This window comes from Pagrus pagrus (genome assembly GCF_965226575.1).
Source record: "Pagrus pagrus genome assembly, chromosome: 24".
NCBI classification, from domain to species: Eukaryota; Metazoa; Chordata; class Actinopteri; order Spariformes; family Sparidae; genus Pagrus; species Pagrus pagrus.
Genome location: NC_140206.1, coordinates 866,440 through 892,949, shown reverse-complemented (window position 1 = coordinate 892,949; position 26,510 = coordinate 866,440). Strand labels below are relative to the sequence as shown.

Sequence of the window (26,510 nt, the reverse complement as noted above, 5' to 3'; positions counted from 1 at the left end):
AGGGAAACGTCCGTCTCTTTAGCTGCTCGCTGCTCTCACGCTTGTCTTTCTGCTGATCTTTCAATGCAAAAGTCTCAAATGTAAAGTGCAAAACTGTCGCTAACCTGCGATGTAAATGTAAAATGACGTAAGAAATGTAAGCGCGATTTAACAATTTGCTTTTCAGTATGATTCAAACGTCTGGAGGAGGAAGTGGAAAAACATGAATCTGTTTTCATGTTCTGTTTTTTGTTTTTAGCTTTGTGAGCAGAATTTGACGCAAATAAAAAAAAATACAAGTCTGATGCATTTGTTTAGTGTGCAATTAAAATATTCTACATTATGCATGTGAAGTGTGTATCTGAGGTGTTACTTTGAATCCAATTCATCAAATTGTTGTTGCATTTTTACAATTTAAAAGGTAAGTACTCAAAACTGATTAGATTTTATTCCTTCATCACAGCTGATGATATTTTTATTAGAGGTTTATAAATGTAGAAGAAGGAAATGTAGTTTTTAAATGTTAACAATTTAATTTTAGTTTTATACCTAATTCTGTAACTTTTTATTTATGAGGTTAAGTATTAAAAGTCCAAGTAAATCAGAGCTGAAATAATCAGTTATTGATTAGTCGAGGGTCATTTTTTAATCACATATTCCAGGTGAACACTGAATATCTTTGGGTTTTTGGTCGGACCACAAAAAGTACGTTGAAGACGTCACATTGAGCTCCTGAAGATTATATCATTGTTCAATTTATTAGGAAGTTACAATAATTTAAAGTTGTCAACTACTTGAAGACGTCCTCTGATTGGACTACGTTCACTACTAAAGTCCAGGAGACTTGGTGTTTTCTGTTTATGGATACAACTTAGTAGCTTTCCCAGTACCATGCTAGCCATGCTAGTAGCGTGGCTGTAGGTTTGTCAGTCTGTGGTGGATTACCTCAGCCTCAGATTGACTGTGTTTACTGCTTATTTGCTAATGTTAGCGTGCTAACATGCTAAACTAAGATGGTGACACTGGTAAACACTATACCTGCTAAACTTAAGGATGTTAGCATATCGATGTTAGCATTTAGCTCAGCATTACAGAGCTGCTAGCATAGCTGCAGACTATTAGCCCCTTTAGGAACTGCTCAGTTACTGCCCCCACGATTAATTATGGGATTGTGGGAGTAGAAAATAAAACTTTATTTGAAACCTTTTATTAATTAAACCTTAAAAAAGCAGCCACCGGGACGACATCCATCTTTAACTTTCTGAATGTTCTGTCTATGATCTGATGAGGATCAGGAAACATCCCTGAACCAGTTTGAGTTATGATGAAACTGCTCTTTATTTACCTCAAATAAACAAACCTACTGGATATTGAAGTTTCAGAGGTCGCAGCTGCTGCTTGTTTGTGTGGGTTGAGGACAGGCCAGAGTCCACCGCAGGAACACAGCGTTTACCGACAGCTCCACACTTTTAACTCTTTATAGGAGCAGAAGTGACCTGTGCAGGTGAAAGTCAGACACCTGTGGAAACACTGAAGAGTTTCAGAAGAGAACGTTTTGTAAAACAAGTATAATCGTAGCACAAGTTAGCCTGTAAGCTAACTGACGTCTCACTTTGATGTTTGATTAAATTAGATTTTTATAGTTCCTGTAAAAAGATTTAGCACTTAAATAAACTTCATGTTTGTGGTTTAATGAATCGGCCGTGACTCATCAGTGTGTGTGTGTGTGTGTGTGTGTGTGCGTGTTCAGAGTGGAGTCAGTGTCATGGCGGTCAGCATCATGTCGGCTTGTTGTCGAGCGTCTGTTCTGCCTGTTTTCCTTCTTGGCTGCTTCCTTCAGGGCCTCATCCAAGGACAAGGTAAGACCTCTGACCTCTGACCCTCAGCAGTGTTTCGGCTCAGTTACAGTTTATTTATCGTTAGATTTCATTGATGAAATCTTATTTTGAGCAGATCTTCACTGACAAATGAGGCAGGAAAGAGTTAGAGAAAACAAACAGCTGATATTAGAAGTTAAACCTTTAGATGTTTCAATTCAACTGGAAATGTATGGTGGTCTATTTGTGCCAAAAAGAATATGTCTTTCCAAAGCAGACGCCTGATGGTATTACACACAGTATGTTGTAATTAGGACTTTATTCCAATAAACATTAAATAAGTTTGCAGTATGACCTGGTTTGATCTAAGATAAGAATTTTACATCGATATAGTTATAAGATTCATGATTCAGTTTAACTTGTGATCATACAACCCGGCTTATACAGTGAAATTATAGTTATAGTCTCTTTGTATTACTCACAAAGAAACGTATGATAAACAATAAAACATAAAAATGGAGTGTGGGGGAGGAGTTGAGGAAAGAAGCTGATCTTTAGTCCTGTGTTACGGCAGCAGGTACTTCTGTATCTCTCTTGGCAGACGGCAGCAGTTACCACTTTGTTAAAAGACAATTAGTACATTTTAAGGTAAAGTCTTGATAATTATGATAATATGTCAAAAATAATTATGCTGTTAATTACAATAATGACTGTCTGAATCTCAAGTGAGTAAATTATGAGTTATTATTGATACAGAATCACCACTCTGTTGTTTAAGTACAACTGTTGTCAGTTTCCTATTTCTTATTTATTTGTCATAACGGTGATTTATATTATAACTAAATCTGACATAGTAAAGAATTGGACTGCAGATGTAGTATAATCATAATAATATGGTACAACTTTACATCTGTCCTCGCAGTGTTTCCCTTGTCCTGGCAGTGTTTCCCATGTCCTGGCAGTGTTTCCCATGTCCTGGCAGTGTTCCCCTTGTCCTCGCAGTGTTTCCCATGTCCTGGCAGTGTTCCCCATGTCCCGGCAGTGTTTCCCATGTCCTGGCAGTGTTCTCCATGTCCTGGCAGTGTTCCCCATGTCCCGGCAGTGTTTCCCATGTCCTGGCAGTGTTTCCCATGTCCCGGCAGTGTTCCCCATGACCTGGCAGTGTTTCCCATGTCCTGGCAGTGTTCTCCATGTCCTGGCAGTGTTTCCCATGTCCCGGCAGTGTTTCCCATGACCCGGCAGTGTTTCCCATGTCCTGGCAGTGTTTCCCATGACCTGGCAGTGTTCCCCATGACCGGGCAGTGTTTCCCATGTCCCGGCAGTGTTTCCCATGTCCCGACAGTGTTTCCCATGACCTGGCAGTGTTCCCCATGACCGGGCAGTGTTTCCCATGTCCCGGCAGTGTTTCCCATGACCTGGCAGTGTTCCCCATGACCTGGCAGTGTTTCCCATGTCCCGGCAGTGTTTCCCATGACCTGGCAGTGTTCCCCATGACCTGGCAGTGTTTCCCATGTCCCGGCAGTGTTTCCCATGTCCCGGCAGTGTTCCCCATGACCTGGCAGTGTTTCCCATGTCCCGGCAGTGTTTCCCATGACCTGGCAGTGTTCCCCATGACCTGGCAGTGTTTCCCATGTCCCGGCAGTGTTTCCCATGACCTGGCAGTGTTTCCCATGTCCTGGCAGTGTTTCCCATGTCCTGGCAGTGTTCCCCATGTCCTCGCAGTGTTCCCTATGTCCTTGCAGTGTTTCCTTTGTAACTACAGTGCTTCTATTGTACCTGCAGTGTTCCGGGCTCCACAGACCCACAATGTGTTCCTGAGGTCCAAACGGGCCAACGGGTTCCTAGTGGAAGAGATCCTGCAGGGGAACCTGGAGCGGGAGTGTTACGAGGAGCTATGCAACTACGAGGAGGCGCACGAGTACTTCGAGGACACCGCAAAGACGGTCAGACTCCCACCAGTAACGATATATGAGAATATATCGATATGAGAATTGATAACATTTGTTTGGGTACAGACTGACTTCCTCTCAGTTTACCTTCGAACTCAAAATTAAAAAGTTATATTTGTTTCTTTACAGATGGCCTTCTGGACCGTTTACTTCGGTGAGTTTTCTTTCACAGCAACTACAAACAGTTGTGTTATTCTAAATGTCTTTGGTTTTCACAGTGAACAACATGAATATTATGTCATGTTAAAACACTGCTTCTCTTACTTCAGTTACTTCATTTGTTCTTTGTCTAATCACTGGAATTGATCAGCTCTCTGTCTCTGATCAGATGGGGACCAGTGTGAGCCGAACCCCTGCCTCAATGGAGGAAACTGCACAGACAAAGTGGGCGGGTTCCAGTGCTCCTGCTCCGCCCCGTACTATGGACCAGTCTGTGAACTAGGTGCACTGGTAGTGAAGAGAAACAAAGAACGGCCACTGTCTGTGGCACAAATCAGCCCAGGTTAGACCAAACCCACTGCCGCCCCCATGCAGGGGCGTGGTAAAGCATCACTCAGTCCTATGAGATTTTCCTTTCTGTTACGTAACTAGTTCAGTGAATGATTGATGTGATTTTGTCACTTACTTCCTTCTCATTATTTTGTGTCTTCATACTCAGAGTGTCCGACTGAAGGTCCGACAGCTTGTCACCAGCTGTGCACGGTCTCCTACTACACCTTCACCTGCTCCTGCATGTCAGGATTCAAACTACAAACCGACGGACGGAGCTGTGAGCCTGAAGGTCTGAACCCCGCCCAAAATAAAACTACCAAAAGTTCACCAAACAAGTTTAAACTGGTTTAACAAACAGTCTTTTTGTCCTCAGTGGAGTTTCCCTGTGGAAGACTTCCTGACAACTTCAACACGCCTGCGTCACTGTGTCACCATGGAAACTGTCCCTGGCAGGTGAGATGAAGTTTGTTTGTTTGTCGACCATTTTCTCGATGAATTATTTTGTAAAATGTCCAAACAGTGACAAATGTGTTCAGTAAGTTTATGGATGAACTGTCATGTTTTATAACTGGAAAAATGCAGCTTAGCTCCTGCTGTGGGTTTGTTTTCTGTCTCCAGGTGTCCCTGCTGAACAGCAGAGGGGTGGAGCTGTGTGGCGGCGTGGTGCTGGGTCGATTCTCTGTCCTGACGGCCGCCCACTGCCTCTTCCCGGACTCGAGATCTGACCTCCGACCCTCAAACTTCTATGTGGTCGCTGGTATTGAACAATTATGATCAGCTGTCGTTTTTAAACATTTAAAGTGAACCGAATTTTGTTTTGACGTCTTGTCTCTCGTCTCCCAGGTGACAAGTCGATGCCCGTCCCTGTCCAGGCCCTGTATGTCCACCACCGTTTCCGTCCTGATCACCACGACAACAACCTTGCCCTCCTCGAGCTAGCCCGCCCCTTGCACTTTAGCCCCACCCTCATCCACCTCTGCCTGCCCACCAAAGACTTCAGCGAAAATATCCTGATGCATTCTGGGAGAGCGGGTATCTCAGAGAGACGGGGGGTCAGTCGTACCCAGGAACTGGTCTACATGACGCTGGACGAGTGTCGCAGTCAGCTGAACGTCTCACATCCACTCAGCAACAAAATGTTCTGCATGAGGAGGCAAGATGGAGCTTTAGGGAACAAAAATAGAGTCAAGAGGAGCCCGAATGGACCTTCAGGGAACCAAAATGGCACCCAGGGAAGCCCAAACCAAACTTTAGAGAATCAAAATGGAACCCAGGAGAAGCTGAATGAACAAACAATGAACCAGAACCAAAGCCAGAAAAGACAAAATGGAGCAGAAAACAGTGCAAGTTCAAAGAGTCATGTCGGTGCGAGGTCAGAGGTCAGCGGAGGGAAATGTGGCAGTCTGTTGCCGGGGACGCCTGTTGCCTCAGTGGAACAAGGGACAGCGTTTCTGACTGGCCTGCTGATGTCATCAACCGCAGACTGTGATGGTGGCGGCCTGGTGTTCATCAAACTTTCCCGCTACCTGAGCTGGATCAACCCGAGGCTGGAGGCCGCCGAGGATCACATGACCACTCAGGTCGTTCAGTATCCTGAGAATCTTTGAAACTGTTTTTGTCATTAAACCTCCTGTTAACTATAAAAATCTCTTCAATGGACCAAACTGGTGGTTTCATGTGTTTTAGATCCTCAACTAGAAAACATTTTCCAAATCCTGAATGACGTTTCTCTTCAGTTCAGAGCCGACTCACCTCAGACAGATGAGTCTGTTGTTTGTGCCGTCATGTGCACCTGAATGAGCAAAGAAACTAGTAACTGAATGCATCAAATAAACCTGGCGGAGAGGAAGTGTAGAGAAACAGGAAACGGCAACACTCAAGTAACATGTACGGTGGCCCTGAGGGGTCAATATTTCAGAAAACACAGAAAACATGACATTTCTAAAAGCACATCATTATTTTCAGGAAACACAACTAGATTTAAAAAAACAAGACGACATTTTAGAGAAGACGTCAAAAACTAATCAGTCAATCCCTCATAAAATGTGATGTCATGAGGCAGGAAACTATTTTATGTGTTACTGCGACACAACGACATGTTTTGTTGACGTGAACACAGAACTGAAGTGTCGTTTGAATCTTGTACTTTTGATCCAAATGCACAAACATCCATCGCTCATGTTCACTGTCAGCGGTTTGTATTTAAACTCCTCATGTGAAAGCAGACTCCAATACCCACAATGCACCGTGCCAAGCGTCCAGGGAACACAGACTGGTTCAATAATCAACCCGATACACGCTGTACAAACCAGCATCTGTTTTATTCAACAACATTTTTACAGTACAAAATAAAAAAATATGAATTGAATGAAAAAGAAAAGGTTTCCTGTGGAGCGTCACAGCCAGAGGGGATTGTGGGTAACGTAGTCTAGGAGATGGCGGAGAGAGGAGGGAACGGGTTCTGTTTACTGACCACGAGCTTCTGGTGCTGGTGGGAGATGTAACCTTTGATGTGACCCTGAGGGACAGAAACCACAGAAGAAGAGCTCAGTGTTGGTCTGCGCAATACACAGGTGTGTCTGCATGTGTGTGTGTGTGTGTGTGTGTGTGTGCGAGAGCTCACCATGTAGATGAGGTTGGCGAGGATACACTGCACCTCGTCGATGTCGACATCCTCCAGCTGCATCATCCTCAGAGCCACCAGGAAGGCGTCCAGAGGCAGCTGGTGCGTCCTCAGCAGCAGATACCTGCGGAGACGAGGCAGCTGAGGTCATCACGCCGTCGCCGTGACTACAGGCGTGTCAATAAAGATCTACAAACACGTCGACGCTGAAACTACAGGTGCAGCCGGACTCACACTTTCTTGAAGAGGTTCCTGTAGGTGATGATCTTGAGCTTCTCCAGGATGAGGAAGATGCCACAGCGGATGAAGAACGTCTCGTGTTTGGACAAGGCCTCGTTCAGCAGCAGCAGGTTCCCTTCACTGACACACACACACACACGCACACCTGTGAGAACACCTGGCAGCATGATGTCACTTCCTGTGTTACCGCCTCCACCCCTCCGCTCACCTCACAGCTTTAGTGACGTCGGAAAACTGCATGAGGTCGTACTTCCTCAGGAGCTGGTGAGTCGGCATGTGGCCCTGAAACACCAACAACAACAACAACCTGCGTCACACTGGGAGCACTGGGAGCCACACTGGTCTGAACCAACCGGTCTGAACGTGATGAGTTTGTCACCAGCAGCATCTTGACGGGCAGCAGGTAGATGAGAATCATCCTCTTGTTCTTCTGACTGGAGCGATGACAGTGGTGGAAGGCGTACGACAGAAACTCCTCGGCTGCAGAGACACAATCAGAGACGACGTTTTGTTGTGTGTGTCTGTAAAACACTCGCCAGGATGTCCAGAGAAGTCAAATCTGAATGCGTTTCTTTAATAAAGTTTGAAAAGCTTTCAGATTTAAAATCAGGACATTTGATAAAAGCAAACTAAACCGTTTGACTTCGAGCTACTTTAATTATTTCTATATCACTTGACCCTCCACCCCTCGACTGACACGGTTCTGTACGTACAGGCCTCCAATGAATGGGCGAGATGTTTCACTTCATGGTAAAAAGTGCCGCAATACATACAAATAACCAAAAACAGCAGAAGTTTTGAAGAAATAAACAGCAAACAGTGTCTTTCTGAGCACTGGATCCACTTTATTGTGAGTTTTTTAGCTTCATTTCACCAAATTTACCAAAAAGTTTGTTTTGAGCACGTTTTTAAAAATCATCTGACATTTTAAAACCTTTTGTTGTATCAGACGACATCGTTCTGACTGTGTGATGCGTCAGCAAACCTTTCATCAGTCGTCTCTATGAGATAAAGACTGTAAATGTGTGGTCACGGTCAGTTAAAGGGTTATTACACCATGTCTCCGAGACTTAAAGTGAGCCGAGCAGCAGCAGACTGTGGTGCTGCCGAGCGTCAGGACAGGTGAGTGTTACCTGGTTTGAAGTCGCTGTCGAACATGGCTTTGCGGCCCACGTAGTATTTGTAGGTGACCTTCTGAGCCGGGCTGTAGTCGTTCTTCAGGTTGGAGCTGTCGATGGCTCTGATCAGAGGCTTACACAGGTGCAGCTTATTGATCTGATTCATCACAAAAGAAAATAATCAATAACGGATGACTGCACGATGTCGAGCGCCGCTCAGACTCTTCGCTCAGTGTGTCAGACCTTGAAGTAGATCTTGAAGAGCTGGTTGCTCAGAAACATCATCCCCCACTTCTTCGAGTCCTCGATCCCCGCGCGACTGACGAGGAAACACCGAGATCAGATTTACACATTTGGCTTCGTGCGCCAAACACACAAGGAATCATGGGAAAGTGTGTGTGTGTGTGTGTGTGTGTGTGTGTGCACTGACTTGTCGCTGGCACACACTCTGAAGCAGCTCATCAGCTGCTCTGCTGCTTTCTCCAACATCTCGCCCGGCTGACCTTTACTCTTCTTCTGCAACTGCTGCTCCGCCTGCACGCACGCGCACACACACACACACACACACACACACACACACACACACACACACACACACAGAGTGCTCGTCGTCATCATCATCATCATCATCATCATCATCATCATGGAGCAGCAGCTGATCAGTCTCTCCTGTTCATTTCTTACATTGTTGGCAAATATCCTGAGATCCAGAGTGACAGCGAACATCACAGGCAGAGCCCTGAAACACACACACACACACACACACACAGATTACCGACGCTGCGTTCACAGGCGGCGTGTTCACAGCGGCTCCGTTAGACGTGACAGCACAACAACTCGAGTACGAGAACGAGTGTGTGGTGTGACGTTACAAAAACAGCATGTAGTGTTCACTGCAGCTAACAGTTTCCCCCCGCTTCCACTGTTTGTGCTAAGCTAGGCTAATACAAGTGTGTGTGTGTGTGTGTGTGTGTGTGTGTGTGTGCGCGCTCACCAGTTCTCCTCTTTGTGGGACTGGAAGGCTCTCAGGAAGGACGTGAGAGGTCAAAGAAAGACACCGATCGATGATTGATTATTGATTTAAGCTGCATCGTGTGTTGTACAGTGCGTGTGCGTGTGCGTGTGTGTGTGTTGTACAGTGTGTGTGCGTGTGCGTTGTACAGTGTGTGTGTGTGTGTGTGCGTGTGTGTTGTACAGTGTGTGTGTGTGCGTGTGTGTGTGTGTGCGCGCGTGTCATGAAGGATATTGGACGACGAGTGTCTGGAACTTGTAGGCTTCAACAAAGTCGTGATTGGCCACTGCGTACGTACACCTGTAACACACATACACACAGGGTTGTTGCTATGGTTACCTGCAGTTTAAAGGAAACGTGCACCAATAAATCACTAATCAATAGTCGGTCTGGCGGTCCTACCTGAGGTGAGCTGCGACCATCTCATCGTACGGCGGCTCCAGAAGCTGCTGACATTTTTCTTCTGGACTGGCCAGCTGAAACACACACACACACACACACACACACACACACACACACAGAGGTGAGGCCGTATCCTAGCAACACTGCGAGCATCTACCTGGGTGGGCGGGGCCTCACCTGGAGCCGGGGGTTGGCGACGTGCGGGTGTTTGAAGGAGAGCAGCTCGGCGCAGAACGAACCCTCGTGGTTATCGATGGCCTCGTAAACCTGCGGGAGGAAAACACCAACGAAGAAGAGTCAGCGCGACACGGCGGAGCCCCCTGCAGGTCACATGGTGGAACAACACCAACACGGAGCGGTGTGTCACAGTTACCTGCTGCAGGTACTGGTTGATGGTGATGTGGGCCATGACGTCCTGCTGCTGCTGCAGAACTTCGACCTGAGAACAGAACCAGATTTATTTAAACTTCCTGTCCTGCCTCCGGGTCGGTCCCTGTCCCTCCTACATGGTACGGGTCGCTTCACGCCTCCTCGCCCACAGTTCAGAACTGTTGCTGGTCACATCACGGATCCTCTTTCCACGTTTCTGTTCACACTTCATTTAGGAATATTTGCATTTATCTATTACTTTTATCCGTCCGATACAGAATCACCCAGAACTCTGAGCTTTACTGGTCCTGTTGTGGATTTCTGCCACATAAATAAATAAAACATGTAAAGACTTATGTACATTCATGAAACCTAACATTAAGCTGTGAGTTTTAAAGGTTGGCTCATTACAGGCTGTGAACGTCCTGAAGCCATGAACAGACCCCATGACGCCATTTTGTGTCAGTTATGAAAAACACGTCTGATCCGTTTGTTCTTTTTATTTTAAGTCTCGTTCAACCAGAAATTAACTAGAAACACAGGACGAGCACAGCTTCACTGTGTGTGTGTGTGGGACATAGGAAACAGTTTAAATGTGAAATGAAGCTAAATAAACACGTTTCTGTCATTTATGATATTATTTAAATGAGATTAATTATTATATAATTAATCTCCAGGCGGACACAGTTGAGCAGATCAAACATCAGGAGCTCTATAATATATTTAAAGTCACCCGGTTATAGAAACTGCTGCTGATGAGACGGTTTTTAGTTAAAAACTGATTAATTCACGTTTAAACTTCCGTCACTCAAACTTACCCACCGACAGCTAATGCTAGCATGCTAACTGAGCGTTACTTCTCCATCTTTAAGTTACAACCGGAAGTTAAATCGCTGTTTTCAGACTTCAACCCGAAAAACAAAAACAAAAAAAGTCTCAAACTCAATCCGACAACAACGTACCTGTAAAATTAATCTTTAATCCAGAATAAGCCCGTCCGGAGGCAGCTCATTCAATGATAACCCGGACTGTTAGCGGTGATGCACCACATCCGGGTTGGCAACGTCGGCTTCCGGTGCTGATTCAGAATAAGAGTTTACAGATATCAAAATAAAAGTCTGGATTACAAACCAGAGAGTTTTTCAAAACAACATAAATAATTAATGTTTCCATAATTAATTAGACATAATATATCCATATTTAAATGTTTCTTGTCCGACTATAAAGTCAATAAAATGAGTATTTTGTTGATGCAGACTGGAAATACAAATAAATAAATAAACATTAAAACACATTATGAAGATTAGATGTAAAAAAGCTGTAAAATAGGGAACATATGACACATCTATTTTATAATAAATGTACTAAATATTAAAAAAGTTAAACCCAACGGTTATAAGATATAACTGAAATGATTCAACTTAAACTACGATACAGAAGTTAAAGTTCAAATAAAACAACAAACATGACTTTTTATATCAAAATCATGTCTGAAATCAAAAGTTCCTTCATTTATTAACTGTTGTCTTTATTCATACATACGGACAAATATACAGATATTACAACAATACACAGTTTACATACAGGACATGACATTTATTTCTCGTTAAAAGATTTGTTTATCATCGTTTTGACCTAAAAAAGACAAATTCAGACGTTTTCTTTTTTTCTTCATGAATCACTTCGTTTGGTGACATTTCCTGCTGTATGGTCACACCTGGGAGAAGAACATGTTTAATTTAAAGTGCACCTTTGGGTGTTAAAATCAAATAAATAAATAAAAAAGTAAACTTTCATTCAAACCTTTATTGACACAGAGCAGAACGACAGTAACCCGTCTCTCTTTCTGTCTCACCCAACAACAAAGAGCAGAAGAAGAACTCAGTCCTCCTCAGTCAACAGATCCAGAGATATGAAACTGAAGAAGTCAGTTCATTGTGTAGTTTTTACTTTTGTTAAACATTTTGTTTCTGCTGTTCAGCAACAATCAGAAGTCCAGAAACAACAACGACACAGAAGCAGCATGCAGCTGAAGCGATCGACGGGGATGTCTTTTTATGATCATCGATCAAATGTGATTCTCTGTGCAGGACTGTACAGATATAAACATGCTGGAGTGCACGTGAACATCAGGACAGGATGAGTAAACAGCAGAGGGCGCCATCACAACAACAACAACAACCAGCGTGTACAGCAGTGAGTGATGACATCATCAGAGGAGAAAAATGTTGGTCACAGTTCAAATCTGGAAATGAAATCATGATAATTATTTAAAGTCCGCTGGACGTTTCCACCAATCACCAGCAGGTTCCAGCTGGAAAACTTACAACAACCAATCACATGCCTCCTCAGAAGGAGTGGGTGGGGCCAGGAGGCCACCCAGCTCCGCCCACTCGGCCATTACTGGGCGGCTGCATGAGGCTCTCGCTGCTGATTGGTCCGTGGAGAGCGGTGCATGGTGAGTGGGAGGGGCTTAGCTCGCTGCATCCGACCGTCCACAGACAGGGATACTGACTGAACACACACACACACACACACACACACATCACATTTACACACTGTGTGTTTCATAGGGGCTGAGGGATACCATATAAGGCTGTGGGCGGGGCCTCACCTGGAGTTGTGAGGAGGAGGAGGCTGTGAGGAAGGAGCGCCGCTCGCCAGGGGGAGGGAGGTGGAGGAGGACAGCGAGGAAGAGGAGGAGGAGGCGGGACGAGGAGAGGAGCTGCTCCATCCGTCTGACAACACCTGCACTCCTTCAGACAGACACACTGACACCACACACACACACAACACGCAGACACACACACACACCGCACACACACACACACACACACACACACACCACACACACACACACACACACACACACACCACACACACACACACACACACACACACACCACACACACACACAACACGCAGACACACACACACACACACCACACACACACACACACACACACACACACCACACACACACACAACACGCAGACACACACACACACCGCACACACACACACACACACACACACACACACACACACCACACACACACACAACACGCAGACACACACACACACCACACACACACACACACACACACACACACACACACACACACACACACCACACACACACACAACACGCAGACACACACACACACACACACACACCACACACACACACACCACACACACACACACACACACCACACACACACACACCACACACACACACAACACGCAGACACACACACACACACACACACACACACCACACACACACACACACACCACACACACACACACACACACCACACACACACACAACACGCAGACACACACACACACACACACACACCACACACACACACACCACACACACACACACACACACACACCACACACACACACACACACACACACACCACACACACACACACACACAACACGCAGACACACACACCACACACACACACACACACACACACCACACACACACCACACACACACACGCCACACACACACACACACACACACACACACAAACTTATATATATGTATATATACATTTTTTAATGGAAATATGTATATATGTATATAAATGGTATATACATATATACATATAGTTTTTTATATTTGTATAAATACAGTAAAAGTATACATGTATACTGTATATGTACATCATACTGTAAATAAAAGCATATACAATGTTTTTTAATGTTTGTGTATAAACTGTACAGAAATGTGTTTTATTATGTGCGTACACACACTGTGGTGTTTGGATATATCGTCACTAAACGTTTATCTGTGACTGATGGTACCAAAGGGTTTGTTTACACTTGTACTTAAATGTTTGTATATGTATGTATGTAATAAATAATAATAAATAAATGTATATCAACATATGAGAATGTGGTTAAATAAAAGCAAATAAATGTACATAAATATTTATTTTGGACATTAACGTTAGTAAATGTTTGTTTAATGTTTGTATTATATACATGCAGGTAGATATAGTATGTAAACGTCTGTTCATTATATATATGTATTTATATATGTGTGTGTGTTTGTGTGTGTGTGTGTACATGTATTTTCTTTTTTGTTGTAATACTTTATAGAAAAACGTCCTCATTCTTTATATTTATATTATATCAGAAACACAGAAGTATATATTTATAGTAGTATATAAACTTTATACTAAATTATATGCAAGTAACACACACACACACACACACACACACACACACACACACACACACACACACAGTCACCTGAGGAGTGTGAGCGGTGCGGCAGGTAGGCGGTGGGATAAGGTGTGTGTCGCCCCGGGTAACCGTGGTGTTTGTAACCGTGGTGATGATGTGATGTCAGTGGGAGGCTGCCGCCGTAAGGAAAAGCTCCGCCTCCTCCGGCCGAGCACAGCGACCAACCTGACACACGCACACACACACACACACACACACACACAGTTGGAACATTACATCTATTGATCTAATATTGATCTCATTGATTATGTGGGACATTCAGCACTGACACAGAACTGTGTTTCTGACTGAGGCTGTGAGAGGCACCAGGTGTCACTGATCACATGTTCTGTTAATATTTAACATCGAAAGTTTTTCAAATCAAACTGTTCAAATAAACATGTTTACAATATTAAGCCATGAAACAGCTGCTATACAATCTATTTACGTTTCATACATGTTAAACTACACAAACTTTCTAACATAGATTCTAACATAGACAAAGAAGTTTCATCTTAAAACATGTGAAATCTGACAAGAACGTAAAAATAATTATGAAAACTAATTTAGCATTTTGTTGTATTTAAATACTGTAATTAAATCATTTTTCGGTTTTCCTTCGACATACAGTAAATACAGAATATATGAAACACTTTAAAGAAACACACACATAATTATGTTTATAAACACTAAACTAAGTTAAAATGCAGGAATATTTTGATATTTATCAACAGACATAATTTTATGTTACACAATCCAAACGTTACATATGAACCTGTCATGAATATAAAGCGTGGATGTTTTCTGCACATGAAACATGAAATCAGATGTGTTTCAGTCCCGTGATGAATCGAAGCTGATGAAGCTTCTTCACTCACAGGGTTGAATCCCGGCTCGACTCTCCAGCGACTCCGGTAAGCTCCGTCCGCCCGGGTTCCTGAGGAGGATAAATCAAACACCATTAGGACAAGACCTGTGTGTGTGTGTGTGTGTGTGTGTGTGTGTGTGTGTGTGTGTGTGTGTGGTTTCTGTATCTCTCTCACTTGACACCATCACTCCAAGCGAGCGAGGCGCTGAAGCTCTGACAGCTGATAATAACTCTCTAATCACCTGCTAATGCTAACTTCCTCTGGTGTCCTGGTGAGAAATGCTAGGTGCTAAGTGACACCTGACTGCTCAACACGTCGCTCTCGTTCACTCAAAGACTGATACAACTACAGGAAGTACTCAGATCCTTAACTGGCAGTGATGATGTAACTAAGTACATTTACTCAAGTCCTGTACTCGAGGTACTTGTACTTTACTTGAGTATTTCCATTTTCTGTTACTTTATACTTCCACTCTACTACATTAATGTGATTACTTTAGTTACTAGTTACTTTCCAGGTTACAAACACTGATACATGATGGTAATGTAGTGAAGTGTTTTCATCATCAATTACACAAAGAACTGTTTCCACTGATTGAATGTAACTAACTTAGTTACTTTCCACAAATGTAATCTACCCTGTTGGGATATTAAAGCAGCCTGTGACTAAATATCTGTGAGGTGTTTTTAAAGATTCACGTCTTCAGCAGGAACCAAAGGAGCTCAGAGCCACAGACAGGAAGTCAGACAGTATTGAGAGACGGACCGACTGAACCTGGCTCTGTCGACAGTGAGAGAAAAGTAGAAGCCCAGAGTTTAAATCCTCTGACGTGAGATCAAACCTCTCTTTAGCGTCCAGGAAGGCTTTAGCAAACGGGTTGTATTTGATCTTCAGAGCCGTGATCTGCACACAGAACATCACAAACTGTTTCACCACAGAGTCCAACATTACACATGTTTATATAGTGTGTGTGTGTGTGTGTGTGTGTGTGTGTGTGTGCGCGCACCTCTTCGTTCTGATAGGCCGTGACGGCGATGAACTGAGTCTCTTTGAAGGAAACGTTTGAAACCAGACGATGACGAGAGCCGACGCACACGATGTGGAGCTGAGGCTCGTACTTATGGAGAGAGTTCAACATGATCTGAGGACACAGAGAAACACGTTCACACACCTGTAAATACACCTGTTCACACCTGTTTATACACCTGTTTATACACCTGTTCACACCTGTTCATACACCTGTTTATACACCTGTTCACACCTGTTCATACACCTGTTTATACACATGTTTATACACCTGTTTATACACCCGTAAATACACCTGTTTATACACCTGTTCATACACCTGTTCATACACCTGTTTATACACCCGTAAATACACCTGTTTATACACCTGTTCATACACCTGTTTATACACCTGTTTATACACCTGTTCATACACCTGTTCATACACCTGTTTATACACCCGTAAATACACCTGTTTATACACCTGTTCATACACCTGTTTATACACATGTTTATACACCTGTTTATACACCCGTAAATACACCTGTTTATACACCTGTTCATACACCTGTTCATACACCTGTTTATACACCCGTAAATACACCTGTTTATACACCTGTTCATACACCTGTTTATACACCTGTTTATACACCTGTAAATACACCTGTTCATACACCTGTTTATACACCTGTTCATACACCTGTTTATACACCTGTAAATACACCTGTTCATACACCTGTTTATACACCTGTAAATACACCTGTTCACACACCTGTTTATACACCTGTTTATACACCTGTTTATACACCTGTTCATACACCTGTTTATACACCTGTTCATACACCTGTTTATACACCTGTAAATACACCTGTTCATACACCTGTTTATACACCTGTAAATACACCTGTTCATACACCTGTTTATACACCTGTTCACACCTGTTTATACACCTGTTTATACACCTATTCACACCTGTTCATACACCTGTTTATACACCTGTAAATACACCTGTTCATACACCTGTTTATACACCTGTAAATACACCTGTTCATACACCTGTTCATACACCTGTTTATTGACCTGTTCACACACCTGTTCACACCTGTTTATACACATATTCACACCTGTTTATACACCTGTTCACACCTGTTTATACACCTATTCACACCTGTTTATACACCTGTTCACACCTGTTCATACACCTGTTTATACACCTATTCACACCTGTTTATACACCTGTTCACACCTGTTCATACACCTGTTTATACACCTGTTCATACCTGTTTATACCTGTTCACACCTGTTTATACACCTGTTCATACCTGTTTATACCTGTTCACACCTGTTAATACACCTGTTCACACCTGTTAAACCTGTCTCACTGATCCATACCTAAATGAACAGACTGCTGTTCAAGATAAATAAAACAAATATCTTTTAACATTTTGTTTTTTTGTCCAATCACAGCGTTCCCTCGCGTCCTGATAGACCCTGATGTGTGTCCCTGGTACCGGAGGTTAGGACCCAGTCGCTCAGGGTGGAAGCTGGTTTGTGAAGTTTTTGATGTAATTTTAATGTATTTATCTGTAACTGCCTCTTAACATTCAATAAAGTACGTCAACAGAACCTTCTCGTATCCATCAGGACTATGTGGAGCGGTCCGGTCTGAAGAGATCCGGACTGGAAAGTAAAAGTTTGAGAAGTGGTTTGTACTTCTGATGAATGAAAAACAAACAGCAGGTCCAGGTGTAGGTTTTGTCCGTCAGTCAGGAGAGTTTATGGAGTGGAGCCATCTTTGTCTTTTGGCCCAAACACTCTTTTATCCATCTGCCGTCCATCTCTCCATCAACCCCTCCACCTCCTCCACCTCCTCCACCTCCTCCTCCTCTTCCCCCTCACTAACGAGGCCCAATTAACCAATCCGAGCTCTCCAGGCGGACACACAAAAACAAACTGTTTTCTATTCAGATTGAGAGGCTGGCTTCACATCTGACCCCGACACGCTGTGTGTGTGTGTGTGTGTGTGTGTGTGTGTGTGTGTTTACCCTGGCAGTGCCCACATTAGCTGGAGTGTGTGTGTTTGAATATAGTTTACCTCTCTCTCTCGCTCGTCCATCTGAAGCATGATGGGTAAATTAATTTCCCAGTAAAAAACATAATTACCATAATGTACAAATAAGCTGAGCAATTATTTCATTATGGCCGAGCTCTCTGTTCCAACTCTGCATTACTGCCCGCCGCAGTGTGTGTGTGTGTGTGTGTGTGTGTGTGTGTGTGTGTGTGTGTGTGTGTTTGGACAGGGATAATGGGGTAAATATAAACAACATTATTGCCAATTTTGTAGTGCTGGACGTGTGTGTGTGTGTGTGTGTGTGTGTGTGTGTGTGTGTGAAGGCCTCTCTGAGTGGTGAACGGCTCTCGACAGGAAGTGCATTAAACTGCCGCCGGCCAATTAAGAGCTGTTTATCCCGTTCCCGTGGTTACGAGGGGGCGAGCAGGTGAAGTGAGCGAGGAGAGGGGCTGAAGTGGCTAATTAGAGGCGGTAGTCTCTCGCCCACTCCAACAATACGGGGAGGAGAGAGAGAGAGACGCTCTTGACATGGAGAGGCTGATAATGGACAGAAGAAGAAGAAAAGTAAAGACGGAAGAGAAACGAGAAGACATTAAAGTTGAGCCTCACCTGTCCTCCTCCGTTCACCTTGTTGGTGAGTTTGACTTTGTTGAACGTCACCGCCGCCTTCATCCAGTGAGCTCCGAAGTTCGGAGAGTCAGGGTGGATGTAGATGCCGCCGTGGCCCCGCCCCTCGCTGCGGCCCTCCGCCCGGCCGGCCGCCACCCACTCCCCGTTCACGAACTTCCATCGGCAGCCGTCGGCCGGAACGAAGTCCAGCAGGAAGGAGTACATGGAGCTGGGGTCCAGACCCGACACGCTGACCTTCAGGACCGGGAACATTCGGCTGCAGGAACATCAAACATGAACATGATTCATATTTATTTCACTGCACTTTTCAAACGGTGGCAAATGTTTTCTGACAGCAGATGAAATTCACTGTTTGGTTTCTGTTTCACGTTGTGATGTAAGAAGCTTCTACATCAGTAGTGACTGATGACGATACAAGTACATGAAAAACATCATTCATGTATGAAAACATATAATTTCAGAAAATGTTACAGATATTCTCCAACTTTTAAAACCTTTTCATATTTACTCCTGTTTGTGTCTCTGGTCACAACAATCTGCTGGAGAAACTCGAGTTCATTCACGGGATCGGCCTGAAACAGACGTTCTTCTTATCTGGTTATTTTATCTGCTTAACATCTATAAAACGAATCACTCTCCAGTATATTAAAGTAAATATCAATATTGTGATATTAAATGTGTAACATGTATTTTCTACATCTCACGGTCTCTAAATCCTACTTTCAACAACACAAAAGATGTTTGCAGTGTCGTGTGTGAAAACAATACTTATATCTTTTAATTAGTCATTTAATTAGTGATGATCTTTTAATCCTCAGGTCCAGACTCTGCTGTCCACTTACATCTGAAGGAGACAAATCATTTCTCTGAGGACAACACTGTAAACATCTTGTCCAGAGAAGACAGATGGTTTGAAGGAGGAGTGAAAGAATCCATCTATGTCAAACTGGAACGACCGTCTTTAAAGAGGAGGAGGACTAAGACATCACTGATCACCACCTACAATACAGTACTGAGTTCTCTGCCCAGACAGCTTAACAACCATTCACACCTGGGCTCACCTGGCGCTAGCAACCCACACGGACACACACACGTGTCCTTAACGACTCTGTAAGGACACTCCCACACACTGTAAGGACACTCCCACACTCTGTAAGGACACTCCCACACACTGTAAGGACACTCCCACACTCTGCAAGGACACTCCCACACACTGTAAGGACACTCCCACACAATGCAATGACACCCCCACACTTTGTAAGGGCACTCCCACACCCTGTAAGGACACTCCCACACCCTATAAGGACACTCCCACGCCCTGTAAGGACACTCCCACGCCCTCTTAAGGACATTCCCACACAGAGTTAAGAGTCTGCAGCTCCTCCAGTTAGTTAGAAGTGAAGAAGCCTCTTGGACGTGAAACGTCTTCAACAAACTGAAACAAGTCCAGCTGACTGTGAAACAGCACTTAGACTCTTTTTGTTTAGGTTTTTGTATTTTAATCTTTATTAAAATTTAAATCTGTTTTGTTGTTTCAAACTCAACAGACTGCCTCCACTTCTTCACCTAATTTTAAACGTTATTTTCGTAAAAAGCCATGAAATGAAGAAAAGACTGCAGGTGAATAAAGATTTCAACTATAAAGGTGTTCGGTGACCTCCATTGTCGGGTGTTTCTGTTCTGTAATGTTGACTGCTGACTGGAGCTGGAGGGGAAATGGACTTTACTTCATGAATGTAACGTTACAGAGAGGAGAGAGAGAACCAGAACCAGAACAGAGTCTCTGCTGAGTGCTGAGCTCAGTCAGAGGCTGACCAAAATGAAGTTTTAAAGTTTTGTTCTCGTCATGTTTGGTCTCGTTCTCAGACTTCCTTCCTCTCTGACTCTCTCCTGAAGTTACAGTGACGACCAGATGAAACTTTGAGGAAACTTGTGGATTCTCTGTCTGAACTCTGTCAGAAACATTTGTGATGATGTGAGAACACAACTCAACAGTCCATTCAATTCAGTACAACTTTATTTAACGACATCACAAATTTGTATTTATAAACTATAAACTATGTGATGATAAACATTCTCATCTTGGAGGATGTTTTCTGATCTGTTTTCGTTTACTGAGTATTTAGAAATCATTTAAACTCTTTTCTTTCTTTTATAATGTTTCATATTTCAAAAGTTTTTCATGTATAATCTTCATGTGCAAAGTTAAAAGTCCAGTATTTCCCTCTGAGTTTTGGTGCAGTTGAAGTAGAAAGTATCAGAAAATGGAAATATTCAAGTAAAGTACAAGTATCTTTGGTTAAAATATTCTAGTTCCATCCTCTGGAAGTTTTCATGCGTCTAACGCCACGTTCAGACAAACAGGCGGCTCTCCAGCAGTAATAGCAGTTGAAGTGGCGTTCTGCAGGTGTAAATGGAGTGTTTTCCCACCGCAGGGCGCGACTGGTCAACACGCCTCGGCTCGGGAAAAAAACACACACACGGGCGACACTGACGGCTGCTATCGAGACTAATGAATAACCCCGGTTAACAGGAGCGCTGATCTGGAGTCAGCTCCAAACACAGACACGGAGTCACAGAGACGAACACTCGGGTGATTTCTGAGAGAAAATATTCAATAAGCTGAAAAGATGTTTGTGTAAAAGACTCGACGGGAGATGAAAATTCAGAGGACATGATGTTTTTACCATCGTCATAATAAAGTATGATTCACTTCACTGAGAGGAAGCTCTGGAGTCATGAACGAGCTCCCAACAAAACTCTGTCCAAATTTAAAAGAAAATCTTTAATTATTCAACTATTCATTTATATTTTCTGTGTTTATGTTCATGATGGTCCAACTGTTGTTTCAAAGCTTTGTCAGGTGGAGAAAACAAAATCCTTCAACCACTTCAACGTGGACCAAACACACACTGTCAACATCTCAGCTCTTGACAGAGTCTAAAGTTTCCAAAAGATGGCAGCCTGTAGTCGGACGAGTCACGTCAAGAATGTATGACTCTATAACCACCTGATCTGACACGGTGACCATCGACTCAAGTAAAATCTTTATTATTTAATGGTTCAATGAAAGGTCCAACTTGCTACTTTCAGGAGGTGATCAGTTCAAGTCATCACCCCAGAAAGTTTGTTCGTGAACGGCACAACATGAACGCTGACGTAAGAGGATTCTCTGACCGTAAAGGAACAGTCTCACATTTTGTGAAACATGTTCAGATGTGGATGTTTAAATTGATACTACATGGTTACCGTCCGTTCTTGGTGACGATCATCTCGTTGGTGATGTGCTCGAACTTCCTCCACAGCTCGGCATCCTCCAGTGTCACCCTCAGCTCCTTCTCTGTCGGGTCGCCCTTCTCACGGCCGGCCTGCAACTCGCTCTCCACCGCACTCAGCAGCCGGGACATGCATCGCTCAGCCGAGCCGGGGCTGCACACTGCCGCCCCGCTGGTACGAACCACTGTGGCCGTCCGGTCCGCTGAGGACAGAGAACCAGACTCCGCATCCTCCTGTAACCCCTCCACCTTCATCTGCACACAGATATTGTTATTGTTATTTACCCCAGACTCTGGTGCAGAGCCAGACCTGGAGGAATAAACACCCCGAGTCTGGTGCAGAGCCAGACCTGGAGGAATAAATACCCAGAGTCTGGTGCAGAGCCAGACCTGGAGGAATAAACACCCTGAGTCTCACAAGTGTTGTTGTGATTAAACTGAACAAGCTAATGATTGAATTTAGATGTTTTTGTGAATGTTTGACTGTTGCTGAAAAATACCTGCAGTCCCAACGGCAAATTAGGTTAAATAAGGCAATATTTTTTGGTCTTGAATTTTCAATTAAAAAAAACCAAAACATTATGGTCACAGACACTTAAATACACTGAAATAAAAAGGACCACTGTTGGATTCTCATCCACTACCTCCATTTTTTGCATGAAAGAAGGCTGAATTTCTCAACAGCCTTCAAAGGTAACATTTGGTTTTATGTTTTCTGTATTAATAAGTGAACTGTGAGCTACCTGATGCCAAAATAGCCTTCCATTCAGCATCATAATCCTGAGGAGGTTTAGAGGCCATGTTCTGGACTAGATAACAACAGGCAGGTCATGAGAGTATATCATACTTTTTTTATCATGTTTTCATATGTGAAATGCTTTAATGATGTAACGATTGTGACTAAAAGTTAACATATAAGGACGGGGACTGAAGTTTCATGCTTATTGATTTATCTATAAATGTTGTTATTGTCTATAAATGTTATTTTATTGTCTATAAATATTGTTAGTCTATAAATGTTATGCATTACTGCCTACATGTTATTGTCTGTAAATATTATTGTGTATAAATGTTATCTATAAATATTACGTTAGTCTATAAATGTTATGTGTTATTGCCTACATGTTTTTGTCTATAAATATTATTGTCTATAATGTTATTTTATTGTCTATAACTGTTGTTACTGTCTATAAATGTTACTGTCTATAAATGTTATTGTCTATAACTGTTGTTACTGTCTATAAATATTGTCTATAAATAATATTGCCTATAATGTTATTGTCTATAAATGTTACTGTCTATAAATGTTATTGTCTATAAATGTTATTGTCTATAAATGTTATGTTACTGTCTATAAATGTTATTGTCTATAAATGTTATGTTACTGTCTATAAATGTTATTGTCTATAAATGTTATGTTACTGTCTGTATAGTAAATGTTATGTGTGTCTGTTTAATGACATGTTGGAAACTCTTCATGTTCTCTCTAATATCCATAAATAAAATCAATCAATCATGAAACAGAAAACATGACCAGTATAAAAACAAGTGATATGGTATCATTATGAACATACAGTATTGATAAACTACAATATATTGATATATTTTTACAACTTTAATTTATTGTTCACTCGTTCCACTGACGTCTCTGACTGACTGAATTCATTCATCACGGGTGGTTTTCACACGTCAGATGTGTTGAGTTGTTCAGCATGTGACAGACCCGGAGGACTCACCTGACCGTACGTACCTTAAATGTGTTAAAGTTTTGACTCTTATTTCGACTAAATGTACATTATTTTCCCCACGATGTCAGACTGTATACCTGTGCATTTATATATTTTATCTTGTGTGTCATTTCCTCAAAATGCTTCTTTCAGTCTTTGTAAAATTGATTTCCACCTAAATTTAAATCATATTTCTGAGTTTGATGTAAACTCGGCCAAAACAATCTTAGCCTGAGACTCCAGAAGAGAAGCTGAACTCTCAGATCTGTCACCTTCAGTTGAAACCATTTTCACAGTAATTTTAGACTCCAACCTTTTTTACCTCAGAATATACAGAAAATACAGAAAACATTTTGGACCCTGAACTCACCAGACAGGCTGTTAGGTTCAGTCCATCTGTTTATTTGTGTTTCACCGGCTCCAGTCCAAAGCTACATTTAATACAGTTTCATTATAAGACATTTATTTATTCATTAGGATAAATTATTTTTTATTTTCTGCACTGAAAAACTAATTAAATGTACATTTTGACTTTTTTTTTTTTTTAGCTCATTGTGCTCTACATGTATGTCCTACAATCAATATGATCAATTAATAAACTTTATAGAAACAATAATATGACATAATTTTTATATTTATATTATGGATGAGTAAATACAACCACTTTACCAGAGTCCTATAATTTATACAAAAACATTATTTAAATCTTTTTTTTTATTTGATTTGATCAATATTGTATTGAAATAGAGAATCATGTAAAATATTAATGTGGAGGAACGACAGGATGTACGTGTTGCTCCATAACATTTCAGGTTTAAACATCAAAGAACTTTAAATCATTAAAACCTTTATTTTCATTCAGAATTAAATAAATCCGAGGCCTAAATTAAAACTTTTATTTTTGTGTTTTTCTAACAATGAACAAAATAAGGAGTGTGTGTGAGGATGCATAAATGAACATACTGCGTTTATTTTAATTAAATAACGACTTAATTATGATCGGCTGGAGGAGCGGAGGATTTTAATCTCTGTGGAAAACGCTGAACTGACGTGAGGAGACGCGATCAGGTGATTAATAAAATTCAATAAAATTCAAACCAATATTCAATAAAAACATGTTTCAAACATCACATTTAACTTTTAACATTTGATCACCTGCATTTTAAAGGAGTAAAGCTCCTGGACTTACCTGTGACACACGACTCTGAGCTGACGAGGTGAAATAATCCAGAAACAAAACACGTGTTTATCAAAACAACTGTTAATAATAATATTAATAATATTAATAATATTAATGACTTAATTAAAGAGTGGACTGACTTCAGGTTTGTAATGTGAAGCTGCTCAGCCTCTAACTGAACACATCACAAACAATCAGAGGATATCAGTCTGACTGTAGCTCGCTCGACCACTCTCTCTCTCCATCACACAAACACACACACTACCTCGCTCGACCACTCTCTCTCTCTCTCCGCCACACACACTACCTCGCTCGACCACTCAGATTTAATTTCTCTGAGGCTTCATCGGCCCGTGATGACGATCACAACACAAGGAAAATATCACCACTGATTAACAAGTCAATGATTCATTAAACGAAAAACGTAAATTATTTTCTTTGGATCAATTTTTAGAAACACTAAAGTAGATAAATACAAACACTGAACTCACATTTTGGTGCAAAAAACAAAACTGAAGATTTTAAAAGACGTCTGCACAGAGAGAAACCTGCAAATCACTAAGAATTAATCAAACGTTCTTTTAGAAAAGAAAAACTGAACTTTGAATAAGAAAAAAATGGGGAAAAATCTGTTTGTGCAGTTTAATGTGAAGAACACCTGAGGCTGTTCAGGAGGGAAAATCTGGACGATGTCGCTTTTTAATTTAGAAACACAAAGATTTTAGCTTCACTCAGGTTTTAATCTCCAGACTGGATATACATGAAAATGTCTTCCTCCCGAGAAAAAACATAAGCGCTTCATGTTTCGTTGTGGATGAGGACGCTGGATATTTGAGTCACGGGGACGGATGAACGATTTGAGCTCTGATGTTTGTTCACTGACACACGGTCGTTTTCAGACACTTTGAAAATAATGTGGAGGAGATGTATCTGAAAGTTTGTCTCCAAAGAGAAAACACTTGTGTGGACAGGGACACGAGACGTTAACGTCGCCTGGTTGGAGGATATGTGGCAGTAAAAAAACATTGTGCCACCGTTAAACCTGTCTGAACCACACCAGGGTAGAACAAGTGATGAGGCGCCTGCTGGAGGTTTAAATGTCATGTGACGCTGCTGAAGAAAAACACCATCAGCTGTTCAGATCAGCATGTAATGGAGAATAGGTCAGATCCAAACGGAGAACGTCTGAGAGCTCCGACACACGACACCCGGACTGTGTGCTTAAGTGTGTGTTTGATTGTGTGTGTGTGCTTTAATCAGCAGGCAGCGGCGGGCGGAGATTACAGAGATTTACAGACTTAACAGGTGTGAAGAAGACGAGGGAGGAAGGTAAACATCAGAAAACACACACAGACGGACGAGACACATTACAGATCAAAGAGAAGACATCAACATGCGTCCAGACAGGCGGAGGAAACCGGTCGCTTCTTTAACAGACCAACAGATTTATTAAAAGTGTCGACACAACGAGAACAGCTCACAGATTCATGATACAACACAGGA

The 26,510-nt window shown here is 42.4% G+C and overlaps 3 protein-coding genes across 3 annotated transcripts; 1 reads left to right on the top strand and 2 right to left on the bottom strand.

Moving 5' to 3' along the window:
• Window positions 1–1,400: 1,400 nt before the first annotated feature.
• On the top strand, window positions 1,401–5,844 carry prozb (protein Z, vitamin K-dependent plasma glycoprotein b; the record flags this gene model as incomplete). Its single annotated transcript, XM_084346614.1, has 9 exons — window positions 1,401–1,483; window positions 1,730–1,838; window positions 3,579–3,739; window positions 3,875–3,899; window positions 4,074–4,247; window positions 4,404–4,526; window positions 4,611–4,690; window positions 4,856–4,994; window positions 5,081–5,844. The coding sequence occupies exons 2-9, from the start codon at window positions 1,745–1,747 to the stop codon at window positions 5,842–5,844; spliced, it is 1,560 nt and encodes a 519-aa protein (XP_084202740.1). The 5' UTR covers window positions 1,401–1,483; window positions 1,730–1,744.
• A 695-nt stretch (window positions 5,845–6,539) lies between these two features.
• On the bottom strand, window positions 6,540–11,070 carry pcid2 (PCI domain containing 2). The gene is made up of 15 exons (XM_084347322.1): window positions 10,964–11,070; window positions 10,006–10,071; window positions 9,810–9,899; window positions 9,633–9,706; window positions 9,465–9,530; window positions 9,213–9,254; window positions 8,903–8,957; window positions 8,649–8,752; window positions 8,462–8,537; window positions 8,234–8,375; window positions 7,480–7,580; window positions 7,309–7,382; window positions 7,095–7,220; window positions 6,861–6,984; window positions 6,540–6,755 (listed from the first exon to the last, which is right to left on the bottom strand). Exons 2-15 carry the CDS (start codon window positions 10,039–10,041, stop codon window positions 6,666–6,668), a joined length of 1,200 nt encoding a protein of 399 aa, XP_084203448.1. The 5' UTR covers window positions 10,042–10,071; window positions 10,964–11,070; the 3' UTR covers window positions 6,540–6,665.
• Window positions 11,071–11,504: 434 nt separating this feature from the next.
• LOC311253390 (T-box transcription factor TBX19-like) lies at window positions 11,505–25,106 on the bottom strand. The gene is made up of 9 exons (XM_084347319.1): window positions 25,017–25,106; window positions 22,075–22,355; window positions 18,805–19,081; window positions 16,126–16,260; window positions 15,961–16,022; window positions 15,129–15,187; window positions 14,278–14,436; window positions 12,616–12,772; window positions 11,505–12,515 (listed from the first exon to the last, which is right to left on the bottom strand). Exons 2-9 carry the CDS (start codon window positions 22,353–22,355, stop codon window positions 12,350–12,352), a joined length of 1,296 nt encoding a protein of 431 aa, XP_084203445.1. The 5' UTR covers window positions 25,017–25,106; the 3' UTR covers window positions 11,505–12,349.
• Window positions 25,107–26,510: the final 1,404 nt, after the last annotated feature.